Source organism: Physcomitrium patens, chromosome 25 (genome assembly GCF_059467195.1).
Source record: "Physcomitrium patens ecotype Gransden chromosome 25, ASM5946719v1, whole genome shotgun sequence".
NCBI lineage: Eukaryota > Viridiplantae > Streptophyta > Bryopsida > Funariales > Funariaceae > Physcomitrium > Physcomitrium patens.
Window position 1 is genome coordinate 2620681 of NC_143434.1, and position 25404 is coordinate 2646084.

The 25404-nt window shown below is 33.7% G+C and overlaps 2 protein-coding genes across 15 annotated transcripts; one reads left to right on the top strand and one right to left on the bottom strand.

Annotated features, from left to right (window-relative positions):
* Positions 1-721: 721 nt before the first annotated feature.
* LOC112278448 (bifunctional fucokinase/GDP-fucose pyrophosphorylase) lies at positions 722-5990 on the bottom strand. 4 transcript variants are annotated; one of them, XM_024511970.3, is made up of 9 exons: positions 5722-5989; positions 5073-5376; positions 4577-4829; positions 4333-4475; positions 4006-4221; positions 3730-3856; positions 2472-3479; positions 1457-2160; positions 722-1312 (listed from the first exon to the last, which is right to left on the bottom strand). In XM_024511970.3, the coding sequence occupies exons 2-9, from the start codon at positions 5370-5372 to the stop codon at positions 893-895; spliced, it is 3171 nt and encodes a 1056-aa protein (XP_024367738.1). In that variant the 5' UTR covers positions 5373-5376; positions 5722-5989; the 3' UTR covers positions 722-892. The 4 variants fall into 4 exon arrangements, with proteins under 4 accessions (XP_024367738.1, XP_024367736.1, XP_024367739.1 ...); XM_024511968.3 differs by having other exon boundaries at positions 5073-5433; XM_024511971.2 differs by having other exon boundaries at positions 5073-5362; positions 5722-5860.
* A 1063-nt stretch (positions 5991-7053) lies between these two features.
* On the top strand, positions 7054-9429 carry LOC112278269 (uncharacterized). Of its 11 annotated transcripts, none has more exons than XM_073531873.2 (5): positions 7054-7230; positions 7400-8073; positions 8175-8442; positions 8587-8824; positions 9125-9429. In XM_073531873.2, exons 1-2 carry the CDS (start codon positions 7103-7105, stop codon positions 7935-7937), a joined length of 666 nt encoding a protein of 221 aa, XP_073387974.1. In that variant the 5' UTR covers positions 7054-7102; the 3' UTR covers positions 7938-8073; positions 8175-8442; positions 8587-8824; positions 9125-9429. The 11 variants fall into 11 exon arrangements, with proteins under 11 accessions (XP_073387974.1, XP_073387975.1, XP_073387972.1 ...); XM_073531874.2 differs by having other exon boundaries at positions 8597-8824; XM_073531871.2 differs by having other exon boundaries at positions 8175-8438; positions 8587-8844.
* Positions 9430-25404: the final 15975 nt, after the last annotated feature.

Sequence of the window (25404 nt, forward strand, 5' to 3'; positions counted from 1 at the left end):
GGTGATGGAGTGTGGGTGAAAGCAGAGGGAGGACGGACCTGCACCAGTGAGACGCGAGGCGACCCTACCTAAAACTCTAGTTTTCATCTTTGATTCCAATCTTATTACGGATAGAAGGGAACTTCCACTGAGAATTGAACTGAGGACCTTCCCCGCCTTCTCCACAGATGCTTTAATCTACGAAGCTATGTCTATGGAGAAGCGGGGTACCGATCCCCATACCCTCTCGCATGGTAAGCGTGCGCGCTATCATGTATGGCACATCCCCGCGATCACCGGTCACCACCCTCATCAGAGGGCCCACGCACACTCGAGAGCCAGATTGCTATCTGGCCCAACTCCAGTTTTTTTGCACTGTTTGGGCAATCGCTGAGATAGGTACTGGTAGAGAGCAGTCTCAATGTGTTGTCCTTGTCCAGTGTTGAAGAGGAACTGTCCCCACGAAAGGCAAACATACAATAAGTCATACGCGAACATCACTACTAGTCGACTGTGAACAGAAATATCAAAATACATGCAGAGAAATAAGCTATCTCAATCAAGATAACAAAAATCGTAGCCACCAGCCACGTCACTTCCACGATGTGCTAGAACATCGAGAAAGTGAGTGAGTTCTTCTAATCTCCTCCTTCAGATTTATCAAAAATTGCTACATAAAGTACCGTAAAGTTTGTTGTCAGCCCAGAGATAGGTGAACTGGATACAGGCAATTCAATGGAACTTTTCTGTGAAATGGCTACCTCACGTGTTCAATATGTTCCAATAACATTTGAGTCCGGACAATGATGACAAGACGGCTGATGGACCAAATTCATCAACTTCGCGTAACACCTATCTCGCTATGACCCTTGTTGGCATACAAGGTGAAGTTTAGACTATATTAATCAGAGTTCTAATCAAGTTCGGCAACAACTTTTGATTCAGGTTCGAACAAAGCCCAACTGTACACTTGAACCGGAGGACCAACGCTCTGAAGCAGAACTTTCATCTCTTCAGTTGCGTTCTTATCCTTGCCTATGAAGATGGCAAAACCCCCTCCACCTGCACCAACAAGCTTGTGTCCGCAACTTAAGTGTTTCACTTTCTGAAACAAAGAATCCACGAAGGAGTTGCTGCAATTTGGATCGAGCTCCTGGTGCAAAAACCAGGCTTCCGTCATAATCTCGCCAATAGCATCCAAGTCATTTGCTGCGAAGGCGGCTTCACCTAGCTTGGCAAGAGCGGCGAGCCGATTGATTGCAGCTATGAGACGTGCATCACGTTGTAAATAGCGCCGAACAACAATTTGTAGCACTTTGTGTGCCAACCTCACCTGCATAAAACCATCCCAATGTCACAACAGATCACTTACCCTCAACCTCCGAAACAAATAGAGGAGACAAACCGAAGATGTAAACGAGCAGTGATGCTATTAGGCTGTAAAGCATCCCTTCTGAAAGGCATGTTCTCCCCTTACCTGTCCTGTAAAAGCAACCAACATCCGAGTCTCAAGTTCTTGTCTCAAGGCGTCACTCACGGGCACAGCCTCAACTTTGAGAGAAATCGGCCGCCCTGGCATACTTGTCGTACACTTAATGCCTGGATACACACCACCAATTTGGTCTTGCCACCCGCCTCCGGTGCCCATGATCTGTTCTAAGAACAAAACAAGCCTAGTCACATTCTCCGAAGAGGTGTCACCCTGCTTGACTTCGAGAAGGCCCTTCACCACTGCAGCTGCCAGTACACTAGATACTCCTAGTCCACTTCCACGTGGTACGTTCGAGCAAGTGGTGATATCGAGCCTCCCTGAAGTGGAAAGCGAGTTTTTGCTGGTGAAACCTGTGACAACCAAGGCAGCTTTCACTAATCGGAACCTGTCGTCCGAATCGAAAGGTACTTGAATGCTGCTTCTGTCGTCAACTTTTATTGAATTTCCTTCCTCATCAGAAATAGTGACTCCGGCACCATCAGAATGAAGTAGCACTTCAGCACACAATGGGGACCGACCATCCAGTTGCACAGCCATGTTGAGCACGCAGCCAATTCTTTCAAGACTCCACGGTGGAGTATCGCTCCATCCACCAACAATGTCCAAACGCACAGGAAGCTCAACTCTAGAGCGAATAATAGCTCTTATAGAGATTGGAACTGCAATTTCTTCGTTTGCCGCCTCCATCTCTGCAAAAAAATGACCAACTACAGAACTTCATGTACTACAAATTGCGGCCGAGAATTCGCGTGCGATATTCTAACATACAGATGCTAGTTATGAATGGCGAGGTTTGAAACCCAAAAGTACTTGACCAGGCATTACGACTTGCAGGTGAATGATATAAGTAATGTATCGTTTGGAAATTCATCGAGACGTTTGACCTCTGTTAGTCCTCATCAATATTGGCATTCAGAATAGACTGTACATATATTTCAGCGAAGCACCTAATAGGATTCAACTAGCCGAAACAAATCTAATGAAGAGCCTGATTGCGTACCTCCGACACTCTGCCCCACAGCAACAGCAGTTTCCGCAGCTACTGCATCCCAGACGCAGGCATCGGAAATAGACTCAGAGCAAGGGTCCCCGCAAGCTTCACATATATCGAGCAATGCTTGGCACACCCTGCTTGAAGGTGCAAAGGCTGTATTTTCGCGTTTAAGATCCGTGATTAACGAGTTTGATTCCTTAAACAGCTTAGCAGCGGTTTCCTTGCCACCAAGCGCAATGCTCTGACAAAGCTGCGAGAAATTGCGACCCAAAGCTCCACAAACAATGCTTGCTTTTAGAAAAGCACCTGCTAAAGTGGCAATGTGCTCACCAACTTCATGGTTCAGCTGATTGAAGTTGATGTGACGATGAAGGTCTCTGAGACTGAGACGATGACTGGTACACCACAGGGTAAGCTCAGAGTTTTTGTCGAAGGTTGTTCGACTGGCACCCATCAACCACATGGCAAAGCTAATGCCCTGTTCCTGAAGTGACACAACAGGGAATAGCTTAGCATTCCAGAGGTTTTCGTCCTCATTGGGACCCCAAAGATCACTCTTACAAATTCCTCGATCTCTAATAAATTTGCCCCATTGTCCACCACAAAACGAGCCTCCAGATGAAAAAGAAACCTTGGGGTCATCATCCAGACCACAACAAAGAACAACTTGAGCACCGCTCAGTGTTTTCAATGAGACCGGAACCCGCCATAAGCAATGGCGGTCGGGAAGAGTGAAGCTTGAATCAGGCTCTTCTGAAGTAAGACCCATGGCTACACACCGGCTGCCAACCCTTGTGCCCGCCACAAGCGTGCAACTGAAGACTAAGCTTCCCTCACCCACCGAGACACAAGGGTGAACTTTACAGCCAATGACAGATGCTGATGCTGCCACTTCGCACAGAGGAGATCCAGGAATATCACTGAACTGTTTGCGTAAGACGCGGCCTTTGTGATCCTCTACCAAGTGATCCAAGACTTCACTGGATGTACCGAAATGAAGGAACTCCAATTCCTCTGGATCCAAGACACGATGCCAGATTAGAAAACTAGCAATACTGGCACAGAGCCCTTGAATCTCTTCCGATAGAATATAGCACAAAAAAAAGAACTAGAAAAGTGAATGGATGGCACACAAGATATTCTCTGCGGATATTTTTTAAAAACATAATTTAGAACATACCTACAGATAACAAAGGCTGATGCCCCTAACACAAGGCAAATCACAGTGAGAACATGCGAAAACAGGAAAGGGCTCGTCTCACACCAGCGCAATGATGATACAATCTGCTGGACCCCAATGCATTGATGAGCTTCTTGCCAAGCGGCCGCGATACTAGCCATTCATGCCTTGCTGACACCCACGCCCCTGCAACCTCTTCATATAAACTCACCTGCAGTAGACCAAACATTCAAGAGTTTCTATTCATACTACTGAACTCCAAAAGAAGAAGAAATGTCAGTTACAGCTTAACTCATTTAACAGCACCGTGCCTGTTGCTGACAAAGGAAAAATAGTAGCAAAGAGAGGGAGCCCACCCACTTCTTCCCCTGTTGCAAGAATATCTGCCACTGGGTTTGGATCCAGAAGTGCAAATGCTACTAGGTTGCTGAAAGCATCTCCCCGTACAACAAAAATACCCGTATCCAACAGCGCTGTGCCATCTGCCAGCATCGCCCCCCTCTTTCCCATTTCCTTTGAACTCGGCTTCTGAAGCAGGTCTATCACAAGAGGCAGAGTGCTTGTGTTTTTATCACTCTGTTTACAACAATGTGAGTAAACTATCAGAAGTGCTGCACAATTTTTTACACAAGCACACAATCAAAGTCAACTATCAGGGGAAGTAGAACCCAAAAGACCAATACTAACCTGAGAACCCAGGATTACACCATGCTTTGATGCTCTAGACAGAGGTGCAGGGACCGTGATCACAATGGCACCATTCTCGGGGAGTGTCATTGATGACGCGTCGAAACATGGAAGGACATCGCCAGTCATAATCAGCAAACCACCTGCAACAAGAATCGCACTCTTCAAACATGAAATAAAGGTTTGAACCAAAAATGTTACGTGTGTCGTCCTTTTGGTAACGTGCATGTAGCCCGATGATTACCTTTGTTGCTAAAGGATTGAAGCACGCCAGCAGAGATCGCAAGGATATGGTCGAATAAAGTAAGTATCGGTCCGTCAGGTTCATCCCCAGCCAAAAATGGTAGCGGTATAAACGCTTTGCCAATAGGATTTGCCCATGGAACTCGTTTAGAGTCACCGCCAGTGTGCAATAGCAGCACCCGCATTCTTCGATCGAAAGCGAGTGGCGTGGTCGTCGTGGTCAGATCCTGTCCTGCTAGACTCCCCTCCACATCCTATTCAAAATACTCAAAGTCAGTATATCCTCTTGCTAATCAACGAGATCCAGCTTAGAGACATAAAATGGAATTTACAACATGCAACCTACCTCAGCTTGACTGAAGCTCTTATGCGTTTCCACAGTAATACTGGAAGAAAGCTGACATCCTCTGGAAAACGAATCCTAAACCTTGCGAATCCGAACTCTTGATCCAGATCAAACAACCATGTAAAATCATGTCCGTGTGTGTAATAGTTACTTGTAAATGACAGGCAAGAGCTCGAAGTGCGTTCGCTGTGGCTGCTCCAGAGCCAATTCGCCGCCCTTCAGGGTCGGGAACAGCCAATACCACTGTCTCTTTGGCGATCGTACCGTGCATTTTGGCTTGCTCCAACCGCAATTGATACAGATTCGCCTGCGCGGGGCTTGCTGCGGTCAACATAACAGCATCCCATGTGGGCACCCGCGTCGAACATCGAACCGACAATCGCAGCACCCGCCACGCCTCTGTCAAGTAATCCAAAGGATCTTTCGCCTCTCTCTTCCCACCTGCAGCCATAATCCTTACAGCACACAACCCGAACACCTACTTACTGATAACAACGCAGCCGCTTAATCCCCTAAATCACAACCAATTCGGACAGAAAGCTTTCAGATTGAGCACCACAAGCATCCAACACACCCCCCCAAAAAACTCTCCCTCCGATGACGATCTCAAATTCACACTCATACCGACACAACACATTCCTTCACAGAACCCCTTCTCACATTTCGCCGTCACTTATGCACCCAATCCCAGTTCACATTCCGCCACCTCTCTTCTCAGAGATGCGCTCCACCCTCAACCCAACTCACATTCTCTACTGAACCATCCTCCAGTCGCTGAAATCGCACTCCAAGCTACTCACCTTCAGGCCCGTTGCGGCAATTTGAGAACCCAACTCCTCAACACCAAATTGCGAAGCGCTGGCATAAAAAAACTACGATCAGTTGACACAGAGGCCACGGAGCGTCACCCACATTGTGCTGGGGGCGAGTGATCTGGGACGTGGGTGGGATCGAATATTGCGAAGGTGGTTTCACGATGTTCCAAACGTTTTGAGCTCCCGATATGAGGGAAATTTTCGAGAAGGGAAGGGTGGAATTGGCGCGGAGGGAGACACGATCTAGTGGCGAAGCGTGAGACTATTGAGGAGTCCTCCGTCCCCCACTATCCCCTTCGCTGCAGGGGCTCACCCCCCAAGCCGCGTGGGATCAGGCCCCTTAAGCGGTATTAAGCCCCCTATTCGGGATTAGGTCCCTGATGCGGGATTGGGTCACTGCTCTGGTCTGCACGTGACCTTTCCAAGTCAAAAACAAAAAGCGTTTGTATAGTATGGCCCACAGTATTTGCCACATCTCGCACCACACAAAGGTAACAAAATTCGAGTGACGTTTGTTTCAATTCTGGATTCACTTTTTTGTTCCATCATATTAAACATGCACCTTCTAGTTTTGATGATTTCAACAGCAGAATTTTGGTGCTGGTAATTTTGTATCAATTTTTATAAGAATCGGTAGAAATAGTTTCAAAGTGTATGTGAATTGTGAAATGTTGAAATAACACGTGTGAAAAATGTTATAGAATGTTGTTACCTGTAAAAAGTCAAGTGCTTGCCATTGGAAACTTTCAAAATGATAATTTAAAGTGTATACATTTACATACACAAAATGTTAAAAATAAAAAAGTGGGATTGGTGACTAAATGTCTATGATATGAGAATTACTAAGAAATATCATACATGAAAAAATTCTTTATAAATAATTGATAACATATATACATAAAAAAATAAAAAACAAACTAAAAAATATAAAACATATATATTTATAAATAGCAACAACAAATCTTCCAAACTGTGAGAAGCCCATAAACTCAAGTATACCGTAATAAGGAAATACTCTTAATGGGCATTGAAATGCGTAACGCAAAATCATCCAATGAAAAACATCCAGCTTCACGTAAAGCGGGAAGTCAAGCTGGGGAATGAAAAGTACTCTCACGAAAAGTTGGAAACCTATAAAGTCAGTAACATTTAAAGTTACGGGCATAGACGAATGTGGACGGATGAGAGAGATATCATCCATCCATTCGGCGGGCGAGAGAGGCGCTGCTGTAGCCGCAAGACCTGGCCTCGAAGCAGCAGCAGTATTGCGGGGGTCTATAAAGCAAGCTGCCACGAGCCAAACTTGTGGCTCTCAACTCCTCTCCACTGAGCGGGGGAGTGAGCTCTTCCCCACTTCAACGCACGCATGACACGGTTCCGTGTGCACGATCCCTCTGTAAGCGTATTTGCTGGCTCTGTTTGCAATCTCTATCAGGCTTTCCTGCATCGCGAAGAACTCGCAGTTGGTCCCAGGCTGTTATGCTACGTTTCCAGGTATGTTCCAATCCTATGTTGTAGTTCCACCTGAAGTTCTGTAAACGCTTCGAAGTATGTGCTCTCTTGCTTGCCCTAGTCATATTTCTATCCAGCTCAGAAGGGATCTGCTGTGGCTGCTGGAATTGTTCCTTATTAGATTATGTGTTGGGTTGTGTGGGTTTGCTAGGCTTGCAGAAGGATTAGAGCCATTTCCATCTTGGAACTCTGGCTTGACGGTGGTTACAGGTGTTTCAGAAGTTGATAAGCCTGGTAAAGTCAGCGAGGAAGGAGTATTGAAGAACAGCAGTAGATCAAATAGGAGAAATACATTGATCGATGGAGATGAGAAAGTAACTTCTAATTCTGGAAATTCCTCACAGGAGCATCGTATAAGTGGTGGGGGTGTATCAGTTACTGGAAACCATGAAACAAATACCAATTTAGAAGTAAATTTTCGTAAACCACATTCAACAGATTCTGGCATGCAAATATCTGTAGTCAATGCTTTTAAAGCATATGAAGATTTTCTTGAGCAATTATGTGGGATAAATCCATCTTCTAGAAGTGAAGGCTTGAATGTTGCGCTGAATCAAAAGCCTAAAATGTCCAGTTCTCCTTCATTTGAAAAGAAAAATTCGTTACCACTGGAATCAGACACGTCAGTGGCGAGGATATGCAAAAACTTGACGCAAAGACCCCAGATGCACTTCTTATTAAAGATTTAGAAACTTCTCTTATGTGGAGTATGCAAAGACGTTCGAAGATTTTGCCATTAGTTTTTCGCTATCTTCCTCATCTACCCACAGTTTTAGCTTCAGACGCCTCCTGGTCAGACCGACAGACTTAGCATGAATTTCCGTGGTATGTGTCTTAAACTTCGTTCTTGTTTTTAGTAGATATTCGTGGAAATTCTTAGTTCGTTCCATTTTTAATTTTATGCTGAGACATGATTAATTCATCAGGCCGGAACAGGTATGTGGTGCAACGATGGCGCCACTTCTTGGTGCTTTCGAATATTCAAAGCATGACAAGATTTCCATGGACGAGAAGGCTGCTCTTCGCATAGGAGAAATTCGACGTGCCCTTCTCAAGTTTCTGGGAAGTGCTGAGGTGCAGGCTGTAGACACTTCGTTAGAGAATGTTAGTGAAAATTGCTAACAGAGCTGAAGAAGTCAATGTACAAGTTCTGCAATGAGATTCTGGAAGGTTGACCGACAAATTTAAAAGTCGGTAATCAATCTTTGTGCCTGCAAGTGTTTTTGGGTTTATCACCCCTAATGGAATTGGTACTTCGTTTGCCCAGGTTAGCTTGCTGTAGTGTGCATGCGAATATAATTGTTTACCTGAAGTCTCAAATTTCAGTGTTTGTTTTAGTACTGTGCAGATTGTCATCATGCAATATTCAGAAGTCAGGTCAGAATCTTCTATCAATGAACTTGGACATATTGAACTCATCGCGACTCAGGTGACCCCTATAGTATGGCTGCTACAGATGGAACAACACGGCAAGGGAGTCCTCTTGTGAGGCTAAGCATCCGCTTCTACAGCAGAGCTTTCTTACCTTTGAAAGAGTTTAGTTATGTCGAAATTCGCTCTGTTCTCGACGTTGAAGGTGACCGACCTTCTAGACCAGTTATTGTTTTCCCTCTCCCTCTCCTGTATGCTATTTCATTGAAAGATGATACGAACAGTGGACGTCTAGACTGAATTATATGGATTTGTATCTTTGTTTATTTACTGGAATTTGGAAAGCTTGAGTATCACCTGCGACGGTAAACCTTCAATTTGGTGATTGAATACCATGTCGACCAGTGTAGTTCTCCACGCAAGTGCTTCTATTCGTTACAGTTGCTAAATATTTCGATGGTTAAGTCAGATATGTAATACATCCCTGGTCTTGTAATTTGTGCAGGCTTTCTGATTGCCTATTTGGGGGTAAAAGTGGAGAATTGTCTGACTACGGAAATCAATTTACTGGAAATTGTTATATGCTCAATCTGCCACACCTCAGCCATGAGAAGTGTTAGTGCCTTTGAATTGCTCTTGTGAACATATAGCCTCGACTTTTACGTCATCGACACACAGCATCGATAGCTGTGACCAACCAACCAGAATGTTAAATTCTCATTGCCATGTTCTCTATTTTATCAGCTCTGAGGCTTGTAATTGGAAATTTTAGTCCCCGCTTAGTAATTGGAAATTCACGAGTTAAGCCAATGTGGAGTTCTATCACAATAACCAACCGTCATTAAAGTCCTTTTGGAATGATACGTGCTGCTTAAAAATGTGTGACAGTAACAAAAAAAGAGTCCAGCAAAATTGAGTCGATGTGCAGCAACTCTTATCTTAAATGATTACGTGAATGTATTGTTTAAATACACCGTCAGATAGTTATATGAATAAATATTGATGCGAGATTTCAAAAGGTGACCATCTCAAACTTATTGGAATGTATACTTGATCTGTGTGCTCGTTACATGTCAATTTGATTGAAAATGCTTTCCACATCCAATCCAGCTACCAGTTTAAAATAATGCGTGGGACATGTACCTTGATGGTCTGGAGATTATAAGCCCCGTCCTTACATGGACGTGACGAAGGCGGCATCTCTAGGAATTACTGAGCATCAACCGAAAGGATTGCAGGAAGTTTCTCTTGGATTCTTGACGTATTCCACATCATTTGGTAGACGCCAAGGGACCCAGTTGCGGTGTTGGGGTGATTTGGATGAGGAATTGAGAGTGAAAGAAAGAGAACACCCCTTGCGGTATCATGCATTGAAGGATAAAAAAAAGTTGTGTGGAGTGGCAGATGCGGAAGTGACTGTGGGAATCAAAGCTTGGAACACAGAATTTGGAGACTGAATCTACTGGAAAGCCATGAAGCAAGCAAACGATAATCTTCATGCAACTCAAGTTCACGTCGAACACGCATCATGGATGCGCCATTGTCTCGATTCCGAGCTCAGTTTATCGAAGTAAAAATCGCATGAGGAATCGATTCTGCTTAGAACTTTTGTCAAGTGGGTCCTTGCATGTGCGTGTATGTTTGTACATTAACGTATTCAAGTTTGAGTTTTGCATTGAAAAGAAACAGTACAAGAACAAAAAAACAAACAATTTACATTTAAATGTGTATATATAAGTAAAAACAAGTAATCTAATAGGTCACAAGTTTCAATAGAATCCATGCACAAGAGTTTAAGCAGAGCCCACAGACAAATGTTTGCTAAGTTGGGGATGTCTTGAAACTAACGTTGAAGTTCACATATCTGTAAAGCATAAGTTTCAAATTGCTTGGCTTTCCTCCCACACAAAAGATGTTTTGGTTTTGAAAAGTTGACCAAGCCACTGCTTCAACTTTTACAACTTGCATAGTTTGTTTTGCTTGTAACCCTGGTTTTTTTTAATTGTGTAAAAAAGATTAAATTCTTTTGATTATTGAAGGTACATTTTTGAAATGAAAAATTTCATTTAATATCTTGTAAAATAAACTAATATTTTAGTTTATGACAAAATATCCAAGTCTTTTGTTGTTGCATATATCATATTATTTGTTATTTATATTAAAATATATTAATAATGTATAATTTTAATCGGTTATTAAAGCAAAAAAAATCAAGAAATAGATGATATAATAGAGGTTTTTTTAGAAGGTATATGTTACCAAAAAATAAATTAAAAAATATTTTTGAGCAATTAAATATTTTATTATGATCTTTGCATTAACTATGATAGTACAAAGTTGTTGACCTTATTGCATTAATATAAATAAATAAATAAATAACTAAAGAAACAATTTTGTTAAGAAAGTAACAAGATTGTTAAGATATAATAAAAAATTATGAATGTCTAAAAATAAAATTAATAATAGAATTTAAGAATTATTTGTATATACTTCTTTAGAACTTCTTTAACTTCCTCCTTATTGTATAATCTAAAATAAAAATAAAATAACATAACTTGCATGTACTTTTATATTAATGATCCTTTTAGATTACTTAATATTAATAAAATAAATAATTTAAAATAATTTATATTTATAAAAATATCATACTTAATTAGAATCTAATTTCTTAATAATATAAATATTTTTAAATTTAATTTATTTAAAACAAGCCATTCATATAGAATAAATCTATCCTAAGATATAAAAAATGACATTTTGTTTTTTAGAGTGTATATAGAACTAAATTCAAATCTACAAAGCAAAGAATAATATATTTTTTTACACTAAAAGTTCTTTGATAAAATACCTTGTTTAATTTGTAATGTACAAAATTATTATTATCATTATAATCAAATATTTTCTTTTTAAAATTTTAGTATTTAATATATTTAGTGATATATTATTATTAAAAAATTATTAATGCTACACCTCCAATTGATATTACTACATCCCACGTACCTCCAAATAACTTAAATTGACTAGAAAGTATACTACTAAGGTTAGAGCATGTTTGGCAACTCAATGTTTAATTCCAATTTGATCCAAAAATAGATTAAATTAAAAAATAGTTTTTATTATTTTTGGCAGTCCAATGATAAAAATAAAATTTTAAATAAAATAGTTTTTGAAAACATATTTTATTTAAAAAGAAAAAAAACCTCACAACTTGTTGTTTTATAAAATATTTATTATCTCCTTGTCAACCACCACTACTATTATACATTCAATACTACAAGTGACTCTATCACTAATAACTTACCACAGTGGTAGCTAAATAAAATCACAAGTAGTTTGGAATATATAATGCAATAATTTCTTTGTTGAAGGAATGTTAATTGCACAACAAAAAGAGAAGCATTTGCAAAACAAATTTAAAGCAATGGTTTGAGATGCCCTAGTTGTTTCCACAAATAGAGAGTTCAATACTATATTTACAAAGAACCAACTTAAATCTTACCACAATGTGGTATAAGTCAACTTTCATAAATATAAAAAATATGATGATTTTATTATTATTATTATTATTATTATTATTATTATTATTAATTGAGTTGGCTCATTGTAGATTTGTGAAGAATTTGGTGTGTATACAAGCTATGATATACAATTTAGATATTGTTACTACAAAAGAAAATTTTACCAAAATATTAAAAATTTTCTCTTATATTTTGGTTTGAGGACCACTGTCCAACAATATAAAAATATAAGCACAATTAAAGTTGAATTGAGTATGTAGTAGAATCTTTTAGCACATTTTTATCACGCAAGAATTTACATAGCTTTAAGAAGGTGCTTTTGGACATTCTTGCTTGTTCTTCTAATCAAGAGTCAATTAAAAAAGAGTGAAGGACTTTCCTTTGATAGTGAGAAGAATTTGCTACTAGATGGCAAAGAACTAGGCTATTAATGTTGTATTGAGGTCTATATTTGAAAGAGATGTTGATGAAGTGGGAAAATAAAAATGAGCAAAAAAAGAGAGATAATAAGTTAGAGAAAAGAATAAAGAACAAAATAGAGAATGAAAGAAAAAACAAGCAAAGACAAAAATAAGGATAAAATAAAAATAGAGACATAGAGAGAATAAGCAAGAGAGAGCAAGAGGCAATCTAATAACAAGTGATGGATGTGTAGATATAAAATATTATGTTAGTAATTTTTTTAATTTAATTTAATTAATTAATTAATTAATTTCATTTGTTAGTTAAAAAATATATGTTGGATAAATTGGAAAAAATACAATAATTCTATCAATTATTTTATTATTATATTTTTTTTATATTGAATTATTAAACATCGCCTCACACTATATATTACATTAGAAGATGGATCCTTTTCTTGATAGCCAATATAATTCATTCAAAGATCACATCATTGACATTCAATTATTTATACTTTTCTATGGCTATGTCATTATTAAAAATTGATTAATAGGTAATAGCAAAATCTGATTTAAATGTGACAAGAAAAGATAATATATTGACAAAACTATAACTAATACATGGCATCAACATACGGTGGTTTCCATGATTGGATGGATGGTTTTAAAGCCATAGTAGACACTTTCATATATAATCTTTTACAAAAATTAAAAAATATTAAGCTACATATTCTATACTTGAGTTATATTATATATGTCTTTATACATATAGTCAATCTTGTGAGTCTTGTTATTCTATTTTTTGAACTTAATAAAACATAACAAGTAGGTGATGGAGTTTAGTAGTCATCAAATTAGGGATTTTTATAATAGTGATTGATTATATATATCAAAAACTTTGGCATTACCAAAAATACTAGTATCGTCTTTTTTTTCTAGCAATATTCAATCTTATTGCCCAAGATAAGGATTTGTATGCAATAAGTGGCAATTTAGTTAGATTTAGAGTCATATAGGTCAACATAGTGGTTCTTATGCATTTGTTGGATTTAACAAATAGCTACTATGTCTCAATTGTACAAAAGAATCAAGAATAAGATCATAGTTAATAGGGTGGAAGGCACAACTATAACTAGGAAAGAAAAGTCTAAAATGAAGGTCGTCACATTCAAAGGGGTATTATTAAAGTTGAAGATGCAATTGCCTCTGCCTTTGCTACAAAATGCAGATTCTTTTGAGAGGCATTTTAGACTTCGTAGAGAAGTGTGAATCTTCATTTAACTAAAGAATAATTTGAAGTTGATACAACAAAACTTTTTGAGCAATTTAACAAGATGTGATCAAAGAGATTTAGTATGAAAGAAATAATAGATGAGGCAATGTTAAATTTTGTACTTTAGATGTGACCGCTTTGTTATTCTTATGACAAATTGTTAAACTAAAACTTGCTTGTAATTTTTTTTGTATAAAAATAATTTATTATTTGAAGAAAAAAAAAGATGTAAATTAGGCTAGCTATGCCGTCCAAATTAAAATTGCTCAATAAGTTGGGTACATGATTTATAAGACCAAATGGATCAATTAATGTGATGTATTTTTAAAAGAAGAGCAACATATTGTTTTCTTGGTGGCTAAGCCTAGACAAGTGGGTTTGAAGTTTAGTAAAGAACAATGTCCAAAGAAGACCTATTATTGCAAAGAGAAGAACAAGATAGATTGACAAATAAATTGAAGAAGAAGCTTAGAGGCTATAATCCAAAATAAAAATAAAAATTGAGTATAGAAGTTTTGCAAATGCTTCAAGTAGCATCTTTGGAATGATTAGCCAAAAAGTCAATGTATCAAAAGATGTATTTGAATAAGTATCAAAAAAAGATGATTTTGATAGATATGTGTTATATAGAAAGAATAATATTAGAATTTATCTAAGTTATGTTACTAGACAAAATTATAATGTTGATAGAGATTAAAGATAATTAGCACAAAGTCTTTGAGTTGGAAGATGTTGTGATAATAGAATCATAAAAAGGATTTAGTAGTCACTTGTCATGTATTATTGCTTGTGCCATTTTTAGTCCTATTGACTTTGACAACTTATATCCAAATGCAAGAAATGTGCATATAATACTATTAAGTTGCTTATTTCTTAGGCTTTGCAATCTGGAGTAAGATGAAGTGTTGAAGCATTATAACAAGATAAAGATATTACAACACTAAGTGAATAGGCACAAGTCTATATTGGAGACATTGAAATTGTAGTTGGAGAGGAAGAACAATAAGTATTAAGAAACATTGTCAAATTAAGACTGACATGATCCATAATATCCCATATTATATAAATAGCACATGCTTCTTAAGTTTTATTAGGCAAGGCTCAAGATTCATCTATACTTGTTGTACTATTCAAACCAAGCCTCTATTACAACAACGAATAGAATGATGGTTACAAATTGTATTTTTTATAGCAAGGCCTTTTCACAAAATAATATGTTAGTATGTCATTGCCAACATCTTTATCATCATTGGTATATTATAATATATTTTATAGTAAAGCATGGATATATTCACAAAGATTGTCAATAAATGGCCTCTTTTATATGGCTAAAGAACTAAAGATTTGGTGAATTTAACAAAGATCTATTTAATACATACAAATTAGAAGATAATGAGGTTAGCTACATTACACATATTAATTATTGCAAGTAAGCTGCTCTAGGGTTGTATCCTAAAGTGAATAAATATATTTTCTACAAAAAAATACTTACATTGTATATCTATTTTTATGATTGTTAAGATATTTACTAATTTTTTAGTAATATTTTCTCTATGTATTTTGCCATTAAGTCTATGCTTAGGATATATGGATGAAGTTCATTAGAAAACACATAATTACCTTTTAATGTAGGTTTGTACTTTTAGTAGTAGATGTATACTTATACATATAAATACATTGCATGTGGAATCAAATCTGATATTTTAGAAGATAGTCATCAACCTTTGAGAGCATTCCATCATAGAAAGTCAAGCATGGTGCAACAAAGATGCAATACAATGATTTTGAAAGTAATTGGCTATATCATGAAAGTATTACATTGATTTCAAAGACAAACTTTAACTTGTGATGGTACTTCATAGCTTTTGAGAAGACAATTCTAATTTTGATGGAATACCTCAATATTAAAAAGTGCAATCCAAGACTTATAAATACTTCTTTTATGCTTTGATATTCCATACTTACATTATTTATAGCCTATATATGTCATTCATCCTAATGTGTGTTGTTTTTCATGTAATAGACTCATCCTTTAAGCCGTTTGCTAAGCCTATGGCATTTGGCATGCCTTCCACAAAATCAAAATATAATAACATCATAAACTTTGGTAATAATACTTTATTGGATATTAAGCATAGTTAAGGTGGAAGACTATTATGCAAAGTACCTAATATTATTTTTTATAGAAATAGCCTCATGAATCTAATTATTAGAACTTAGAAAGATTTGTAATATTTATTTATTAATGTAGACCATGATATTACAATTTATATATTATTATCATCCTAAGATGACACAAATCTAGGCAATAAATGCTTCACAAAGTTAAAAGATAGTAATGTTGATAGACATGTCATTTTAGAAATATCATGCCTAAAAAAAAAATAATAAAAATATAAAACAAAAGCTTTATTTAAAAATTGGATGCATTAAAGGATATGAAAAGAAGAGCTATGACCAAAGATTGTGCCTAGTCCAAAGATTTCAATTACAAAGAATGCTATACATGTATAAAGTATCGTAGAGGAGAAAAATCAATACGTGGAGAAGAAAATGATTGATAAGAAGGATTATGGAAAAAGAAAAGAAATATAGGATGGAAAAAAATTACATAGAAAAGAATGTATATCATTATTACATGAAGACATGGCCAAGCCGTTTGAGCCAAAAATCACAAGAACTAAGAATTTTGAAAAGAAGATTATTGACAAATCTACAAAGGCATTGTTAACAAAAGATGGAGGATTTACATTATTGAATCAAAAAATGAATATTTCTTCTAAGATTATATATTCAACAAAAAAATCAAGTTATAAGAAGCCATGGATCTTTAGATAAGATGTAAAATATGCCATCACAATATATCAGATAAATATTTATTCAACCAATAGAAAAATAGATCTATTAAACTATAAGCTTCAATTATAGTAGTTTATTTATTTAATTTTAGAATTAAAAAAGAAATGTAGAATTAAGAATTTGTATTAGCTTTGATTTGCTATACAAAAGTAAATATTTGCTTTAAATGCATCAATAGAAACTTTGGTGATGTATAAGAAATTTAATTAATTCATATTTCTTTCTTATTTGTTCTTTTAGATTCATTACTTGAAATCAACCCCCAATGGTCCATTTTCTTATATGCAATCTTAAAAAATAATAAAATACAACTTATCACATCCATACTAAAACTTAAAAATAATCCATAAGAAAGTAATGCTAGACATATTAATACAATACTAATTTCTAACTAAATATCCTCATCTAAATCCTTTCAAAAGTAGTGTAACATAATTTATAATGTGATAATATGTGAAAATCTTCAAAATATATAGAATTATTATGAAAGATGGAATATCAATATGTTGTACAATAAAGTTGGTACTATTAGATGTAATATGTTGCATAGTTTGAAGTAGCCAAGTTGACAATTGCATTTAGATGTGATTGTGCATGCTTTAGATATTGATTCAACATGTGTAGGAATGAGAGGCTATGGTTTATATTTTCCAATTATAGATGATATGCTATTTTTTTCCTAAGTACTCCTAAATCAATATTTATTACAAATTTTTTCTATCTCCATTGTGTATGAGGTTGACATGCATACTTCTAGATTAGGTAAGTTATCCAACTTTCATTAAAAAATTTTAGTATAAAGATCATCAAACCAACATATTTAAGTACTATCATCAAATTGAACTTATTAATAGATTTAATATCAAATTTTCAAAGAAAGATCCTATCATTGAATTCATACCAAAGTACTATTTAGACATGATTCTCTCTATGACTATTATATAGAAAATTTGAAATAAATTATTAATATTCAAATTTATATCAAATTTAGTATTTATGATAATAATAGATTTATAAATAGATAAGCTTAAAATAATAAAAATTCAATCAATATTATATTACTAATAAAAAAAGCATATAACTAGTTATTTCATTGCATATTAGTGATATTATGTATGCAGCTTGTATATTCATTTATTATTCTAAAGCAAGTGATCACACAATTACAACTTAAAATCCTTATCTTGTACATAGCATATGTAGATAAATCTTAAAAGTGATCCATTAAGAAACATATAGTTGTTAGATTGTTATTGATTCTATTTTTGATAGTAAAAATCCTCCACTACTTAATCTTCCACTTCAAATATATTATTCCATATGAAAATGACGGGCTTATAAATCTTGAAATGCAGCTTTTAATATTCCAATAAATAAAACCATACTTTTTTTGCATTTTTGTCTTCAACTATCACTGTAAAGCAATTTCTAATATAATAATCATTGTTTACACTGTTTCCTAATTGAGATTTTTTTCCTATCTTCAATTGTTCCTATATCACTACCTTCATAATTCTTGTATTCTTAAGTAAAATCCTTTTTAGTACCTATAAATATATGTAGTCTAAATTCTTACAATCTTCTTATTTTTTTGTCTAGCAATGCTAATAATAATAAGCTATTATTTTAATCATTAGTTGGGTTGGCTTGACTACAAAATAAATAAAATAGAGTGCAAATATTTAGTACTAATTCTAATGTTAAGCTTTGTCAATATCATCTTTTGACATATCACAAAAATATTATAAAATAAAAACTTGATTTTTTCTATTAAAAGATATTTCTATGCAACAAAATAATATTCTATATAAGAATTTGACAATATTATAAGCCTTTTGGAGCCTTTGCTTTGGATTATGCAATTATTTATAAGCTAGTCTATTTTTCACCATTATATCTACTCCCTTCCACTTTCCTACAAAGCTACTTAATTGCAAACATGGTTTGATAATGCACAAAAGAAGAACTATTGAAATGAATCAAAAGAATTCTTAAATATTGTGATCTAAGATTGATAAAATGCATGACCAAAAAACAAAGACTAAATGAAGTCTAATCTTATCCATGCATAGTTCTAAAAAATTGCCACTTTATCTAACATTTATTACTGGTGTACAAATATCTTGTAATAAAATATATTGGTCAACATGATTTAAATTAGGTGGCACATTCACTACTCCAAATTCAATGTTATGTGCATGTGATGCCTTTTATTTGTAATCACATCCAATGCTCTTTGAAGTAATTCTAGATATATAATGTCGTGTGATTTATTGTTATTAATCTAATAGTGAACATCTTTATGATATTTCTACAGTATGTACTAAATTGTGCATACAAGTAATATGAATCATCATTGTGACTTATTAGCTTTGATAGTATGAGCTGTGGATCTCATTTTAGACTTGAAAGCTATAATTTTTTTCAAAATTTATGTAAAATAATATCACTTCAATCAATAAAATTTTCATCACTAACTTATATTACATATATTATTAATATTATATATAATTATATTTAATAAAATTTTATAATATTGCCATGTTGTAGCATGACTAATAGGTAAAAGAGAGAAAAAAATTATATTATAGAAAATCTTATTTCAAAATATTTTAGCAAATTAACTTACAAATATAGATAATAGTCAATGTGATTTTTTAAATATTCTTATTTTGAATGTACTCTTCAAATGTAAGATCAATCAAATGATTAAAATAAAGAATATTGGAACTTGATTGGATTAAGATCTTTTATATTTTGTTTTTAGAATCAATGAGAGTTTTTGTGATATTGAATAATGTATTGATTTAATTAAAAAAAAATTATGAGAGTATAATGAGCTTAGTTTTTAATTTTTTTTTATTGATTTAAAGAATAAGTGAATAGTTAAATAAAGAATTATTGATATTAAAAGATCAATATTATGGTTGAAAAATGAAGATAACTAACACTTAAAAAAATTAAGAGTTTATTTTTTATTTTATTTTTTTTCAATTGATATGTTCAAATTTTTTCAAAGTATTTTTGCTTTCTATTTGCTTAAAGATTTATATATGTAAAAATATTTAATTAAGTTCAATGATTTAATTAATAGTTATTAAGGTTTTAAGATCATTGTAGGAATTTGATTAAAATTTATCAAGGATTTAATTAGGATTTATTAAATATTTATTAAGATTTTATTAGATTTTAATTAAAATTTGATTAAAATTTATTTAAGATATATTTAATTTTTTTTAGTATTTCTTTAGAATTTTTATGATTCTTTTAAATTTCATTTAAGATTTTTTTAGAATTAATTAAGATTTGATTAAAATTATTAATTTTTCAATTAAAACATATTTAAGATTATATCAGAATTTTTAAGAAATTTATTATAATTTCCAATTTACTTTCCACAAAAAAGTGCCTAATGCATTTTCAAGCAAGACAATATGTTATAAGACAATGTGGGCCTACAAATAAAGTATTTTTTTGAAAATTTTAGTATTTTATTTTATTTATTTATTTTTTCTTCTTCTATAGATACAACCGTATTTACAAAGGTTGTCTCGTAGCATCTCTAAGACAAAATAATATACTCCAAATCCTCCACTAGACATATAGGCAATAATCAAGCTACACCACATGCCTCACATGCTTCTAATAAATATTGCTTGCAATACCACTCATGCTCAATCAGAATTGGGCAAAAACAACTCTTTTAGAGTATATAAATAAATTTATAAGTGAATTCATGCACCTATCAAAGTCTTCCATTTGGAACGCATATCATATAATTATACTTATAGTAGTAGTAGTAGTATATATATATATATATATATATATATATATATATATGACAATGTTGATGCAATTAATTAAGAGATTTTTTGAGCATTATCAAATCAAAGTGATATCTATAACAATAATCATTTTTATTTGTCAGAGTCCTAATATAAAATAGTTGCAGTATAACAAATGCACTGTGTGAAATCTTATTGTTGATGTTAGTAACTTTTAATTAAGAATAAAGTCTATTTGTATAAATAAATATACATCCAAGTACAATAAGTTTGATATCTACTAATAAATTAGAAATTTTATATTCTTCTTGAATATATCTTAATATTGCTTGTACTATTAAAAATAATCAAGTATATACTATAACAAAGCATAACTATCAAATGCAATATAATTTTGAAAATAAAGATATATTTTTAGAAGTACTACATTGCATTAAAAATACAAGCATGCTTTCAAGAGCCAAAAATTATTCTATTTGATAGCTTGGAAAGTATTTGAAGTATTGATTTTCCTTCTAATATATTAGATTTTATTTTAGAAAATTGCTTATATCTAAAGCATCTTAATTGCATTGATAAGTGCATCAATGCTTTCAAAAACATCTACGTACAATATAAAATATAAAATTACTTTCAAAAATATTTCCACATAATTAAAACCTCCTACAATCCAATTCTTATTTTAAATTCATATTCAATTACAAACAATATATATAAATTGTATTTCATTAGCTATACCTAAGATTTTATAATTATAAAAAGTAATCAATTACTATTGAAGATCAGCAAGCTCTTACTTAATTAACACTACATGAAGATTAATCATAGTAAGTTCCTAATAGTCAAAAGGTAGCAAAAGATTAAAAGAAGTTACTATGGTGGCAATTATGATTTTAAGGTGGCAGCTAGGTTAACATGAATCTAGGTTTAGTTGGAAGGATGAAGATGTCTCTACATGAAGTCCATGTACTTTAGATGTAAATTCTACCTATAAGTAAAAGGTGTTGGAAGTAAGAGATATCTTACTCCATACTTTTCTTTGTATCTAAATCTTGCTAATGCTAAGTTTTTTGTAGCTTTTAGATTTTTTTTCTTTAATAGGTTATGGGCACACTTACATTTGCTTGAGTGTTTTGAAGTTCTTTGAAGTGGTTGTTGATGTGTGGAATAGATCAAGTTGTTGTTATTTATGTTAGGATTTAGAAGTATCTAATTTTCAGATTCAGATCTAAATCTAGATCTTGGTTTGTTCTTACTTGTGATCAAAAGCATTTTGGTGTTGGTATTTGGTTTTTCACCTTAAGGAAAAGTTATAAAAAACTTGCATTGGGATTTTGTTGAGATAGATCTTTAGTGGTCTAATTTTGTAGTTTCATGTCTTAAAGATATTGATTGTATTTCAAAGGCCTCTTATGGTGTATAGAGGTGATTTGTGAGCATAAGAGTGTTATTTGAGTAGAAAATCAGATTTGAAACATTTAGATAGGTCATTAGACTTTTGAAAAGTCTTAGAAGTGAAGTTGAAAGTGTTTTTGAGAATAAGAACATTAGTTTGTTCACAAAGAAGGATTTTGTGATTTTAAGGCAACAATACTTTCTCGCTGATTTTGAGAGCATTAGGACTTCTTCTTTCAATCTTTTTTGATACATCTCTACCTTAGACATGGCTTTAAGTAAGGGTGAAGGATTGAGAGTAATTGAAAAATTTAGAGGTAAAAATTTCTACCATTAGAAGATAAAAATGGAACTTTTGTTGGTGTCTTTGGATCTTTGGGATATTATAGATGAAAATAAAGAGGCTCCAAGTATAAATGCTAATATGAAGAAGAAGAAGCAGTTCAAATGTTATAAAAAAAAGGCTTTTAGATTGATTGCAACCAATGTGGATGAAGTCAACCTCTTCCACATTATCTCTTGTAAAAAACCAACAAAAATATGGAAGATTCTTTGCAATATCTATGAGAGCAAGAACTTATCCAACATCATTTATACAATGAAGAATTTCTTCACTTGCAAGATAGAAGGTGAAGACCTTATGGCTCATGTTGATAAGATAAATGCTCTTGCAAACCAACTAGCAATTGTTGACAAGCTTTTAAAAGAAAGTGATATTGTCATGATCTTGTTGATGAGCCTTTCCGAATCCTACAACTACCTCATTATGGCATTGGAGTCCATTAAGCTAAAAGAGCTTATAATGGACTATGTGACGGCAAGACTTGTTCATAAAGTAATGAAGAAGAAAGAAAAGGATCTCCAAAGTGAAGCTTTAGCACTCTACTCAAGTCAAGGCAAGGGCAACTATTCAAATCAATAAGATAATATCAAATCTTACTTTATTTGTTATAAAGTAGGCCATTTTATTTGAAATTACTACAAAGAAAAAAAGATAAAAAAAGAGAATATAAATAGTATACAAGTTGAGTTTGGAAGACAAGATTATGTATTCTCAGCAACAAATGAGACTTCTAAGGCTGCCATATGAGGATGGATTGTAGATTCATGTTGTTTCAAGCATATGACAGCTTATAAGTATTCATTTGATACTTATGAGGCTATTTCAACATCAAATGTAGTGTTGGTGGATAGTGGCATATGTGAAGCCATTGAAATTGGTTCTATTATGGTGGAGGTAGTTGTGAATGGACAAACCAATAGGATCACATTCAAAAACGTCTTTCATGTGCCTAAGATGAAGTAAAACCTATTTTCGGTGAATAAACTTATAATAGAAGGTTTTAAAGTTTAATTTGACATAAATGGATGTTTTATAAGAACAGTAAGTAGAGACAAGGTCTCTAAAGGCTTTAAAGAGAGAAATTTGTACTACCTCATTTGTAAGAAGGTGAATAGAGTAGATGTAGCTGTATTTGTTGAGTTTACATCAAACCAAGATAAATTGAATATATGACATCTTTTCCTTGGCCATTTGAATGTGAAGAGCATGAGAAAGATCAAGTCTATGGTAAGTGGCTTAGATCTTGGCAATACAAGCCAAAATACAAAACAACTTGCATATGAAGGATTCATATAAGGCAAACAACAAAAGGCCTCATTTCCAAGTAGTATAGCAATATGTGCTACCAAGTTACAGGAGATTGTCTATTCAGATGTATGTGGACTTATGAAGAATATAAATATTGGAGGATCAAGGTATTTTCTTACTTTCATTGATGATTATTCAAGAAAGATTTGGATCTACATTCTTAAAGCCAAGAGTGAATACTTTTGGAGGATTAAGGAGTTTAAAGCACTTTATTGAAAATCAAAGTGAATGCAAAATCAAGGTGATGCGTATGAACAATGGAGGTGAGTACATATCTAAGCAAATTGATGTTTATTTGAAGAATGAAGGAACTGCTAGACAAACCACAACTCTATACACTCCACAACAAAATGGTGTTACTGAAAGGATAAGTCGAACTATTATAGAGATGATAAGGAATATACTTCATGTTCAAAATCTTGGCTATGAATTTAGTACAAAAGTTGTGGTAAATGCAATGTATACAAGAAATAAGTATCCAACAAGTACTCTTATATCAATGACACTACAAGAAGCTTGGAGTGGGAGATAATCTTGCATTTCTCATATGAGGACCTTTGGTTGCATTGCATATGCAAAAATACTAGATTGTATGAGGTCCAAATTTAATACAAAAGATATAAAGTGTATGTTTCTTGGTTATTGCGAAGGTACTAAGGCACATAGGCTAATGTACTTGGAAACCAAGAAGATCTTCAAAAGTCATGATGTTGAGTTTTTGGAGCACAAGAATACTTTTGAATACTTAGAGATGTGTCCTAGTAGGAGTAATAGTGTGTTTGTATATACATCTTTGAATTCAGCAAAGAAATAAGAAGATGAAGATAATAAAGATGTTAAAGATGAAAAATCAAAGAAGGTTGAAAAGATGAATGCTACTACAATTGCTAAGACCAACAATGAAAGAAATGAAGATGTTGAAGATTATGATGATAATGATAATGAGAAGTATCAATCATTAAGTGAGAAATGACAAGATTTAAGAAAGAAGAAGGTTAGAAAATAATATGGAGTGCAACAAGGTGAATGTTTTCTAGAAGTGAAAAGAGATATCCTTTGAAAGGAAGAAGGCAATGTAGTGAATGATGGAAGAATCATATCTTTCTTCAAATAAGTGAAGAACATGTAAATGTTGTTCTTTTTGCTGATTTGTTGTCTTTGTGTGATGCTATGAAGTTTGAAGATGCAATCAAATGAGAGAAGGTTATGGAAGAAGAGTACCAATCTCTTATGAATAATGATACATAGAAATTGGCACTTCTTCCAACAAATCGATCCAGTATTAGTTGTAAGTAGGTGTTTAGGGCAAAAAGAGATGCAATAGGTGTGGTGGTGAGGCTCAAGGCAAGATTAGTTGCCAAAAGATATTTACAAGTTATTGAGATTGATTTTAATGAGACTTATGCATCCCTTACTAAATTCACAACCAATAGGACAATTGTAATAATTGAGGTACCAATAGATTTGGAAATACACCAAATAGATGTAAAGATAGCCTTCTTGAATGGAAAATTATAAGAAGACATATATATTGATTAACCTCAAGGATTTGTATAATAAAGAAAAGAAAATCTTGTATGTAAATTGAAGAAATCCTTGTATGGATTGAAACAACCACCAAGGGCATAGTACCAATGAATTGACATTTTTTTTTTTGTCAGTGAAGGATTTGTAAGGAGTGAGGCTGATTATTCATTGTATGTGATACAATCAAAAGAATTCTTACTCATTGTAATCCTTTATATTGATGACTTGATCATCTTCAGTAACAATATAGAAAAGATGGATTGGATGAAGGCCAAATTAGAGAAAGAATATGAGATGAGTGATTTGGAAGATGATATTAAGATACTTAAAAGGTACAAAGGACTTCAAATTATGCCTTAGTCGTAAGAACATTGAT

Bases quoted from the DNA above. Each gene is read 5' to 3' on its own strand.
- LOC112278269 (XM_073531873.2), top strand. From the start codon at position 7,103: ATGACACGGTTCCGTGTGCACGATCCCTCTGTAAGCGTATTTGCTGGC. The intron at 7,231-7,399 runs GTATGTTCCAAT...TGGGTTTGCTAG, and splicing joins CTGTTATGCTACGTTTCCAG to GCTTGCAGAAGGATTAGAGC.
- LOC112278448 (XM_024511970.3), bottom strand. From the start codon at position 5,372: ATGGCTGCAGGTGGGAAGAGAGAGGCGAAAGATCCTTTGGATTACTTG. The intron at 3,857-4,005 runs GTGGGTGGGCTC...GGTCTACTGCAG, and splicing joins TTCTTGCAACAGGGGAAGAA to GTGAGTTTATATGAAGAGGT. The intron at 2,161-2,471 runs GTACGCAATCAG...ATTTTTTTGCAG, and splicing joins TGTGGGGCAGAGTGTCGGAG to AGATGGAGGCGGCAAACGAA.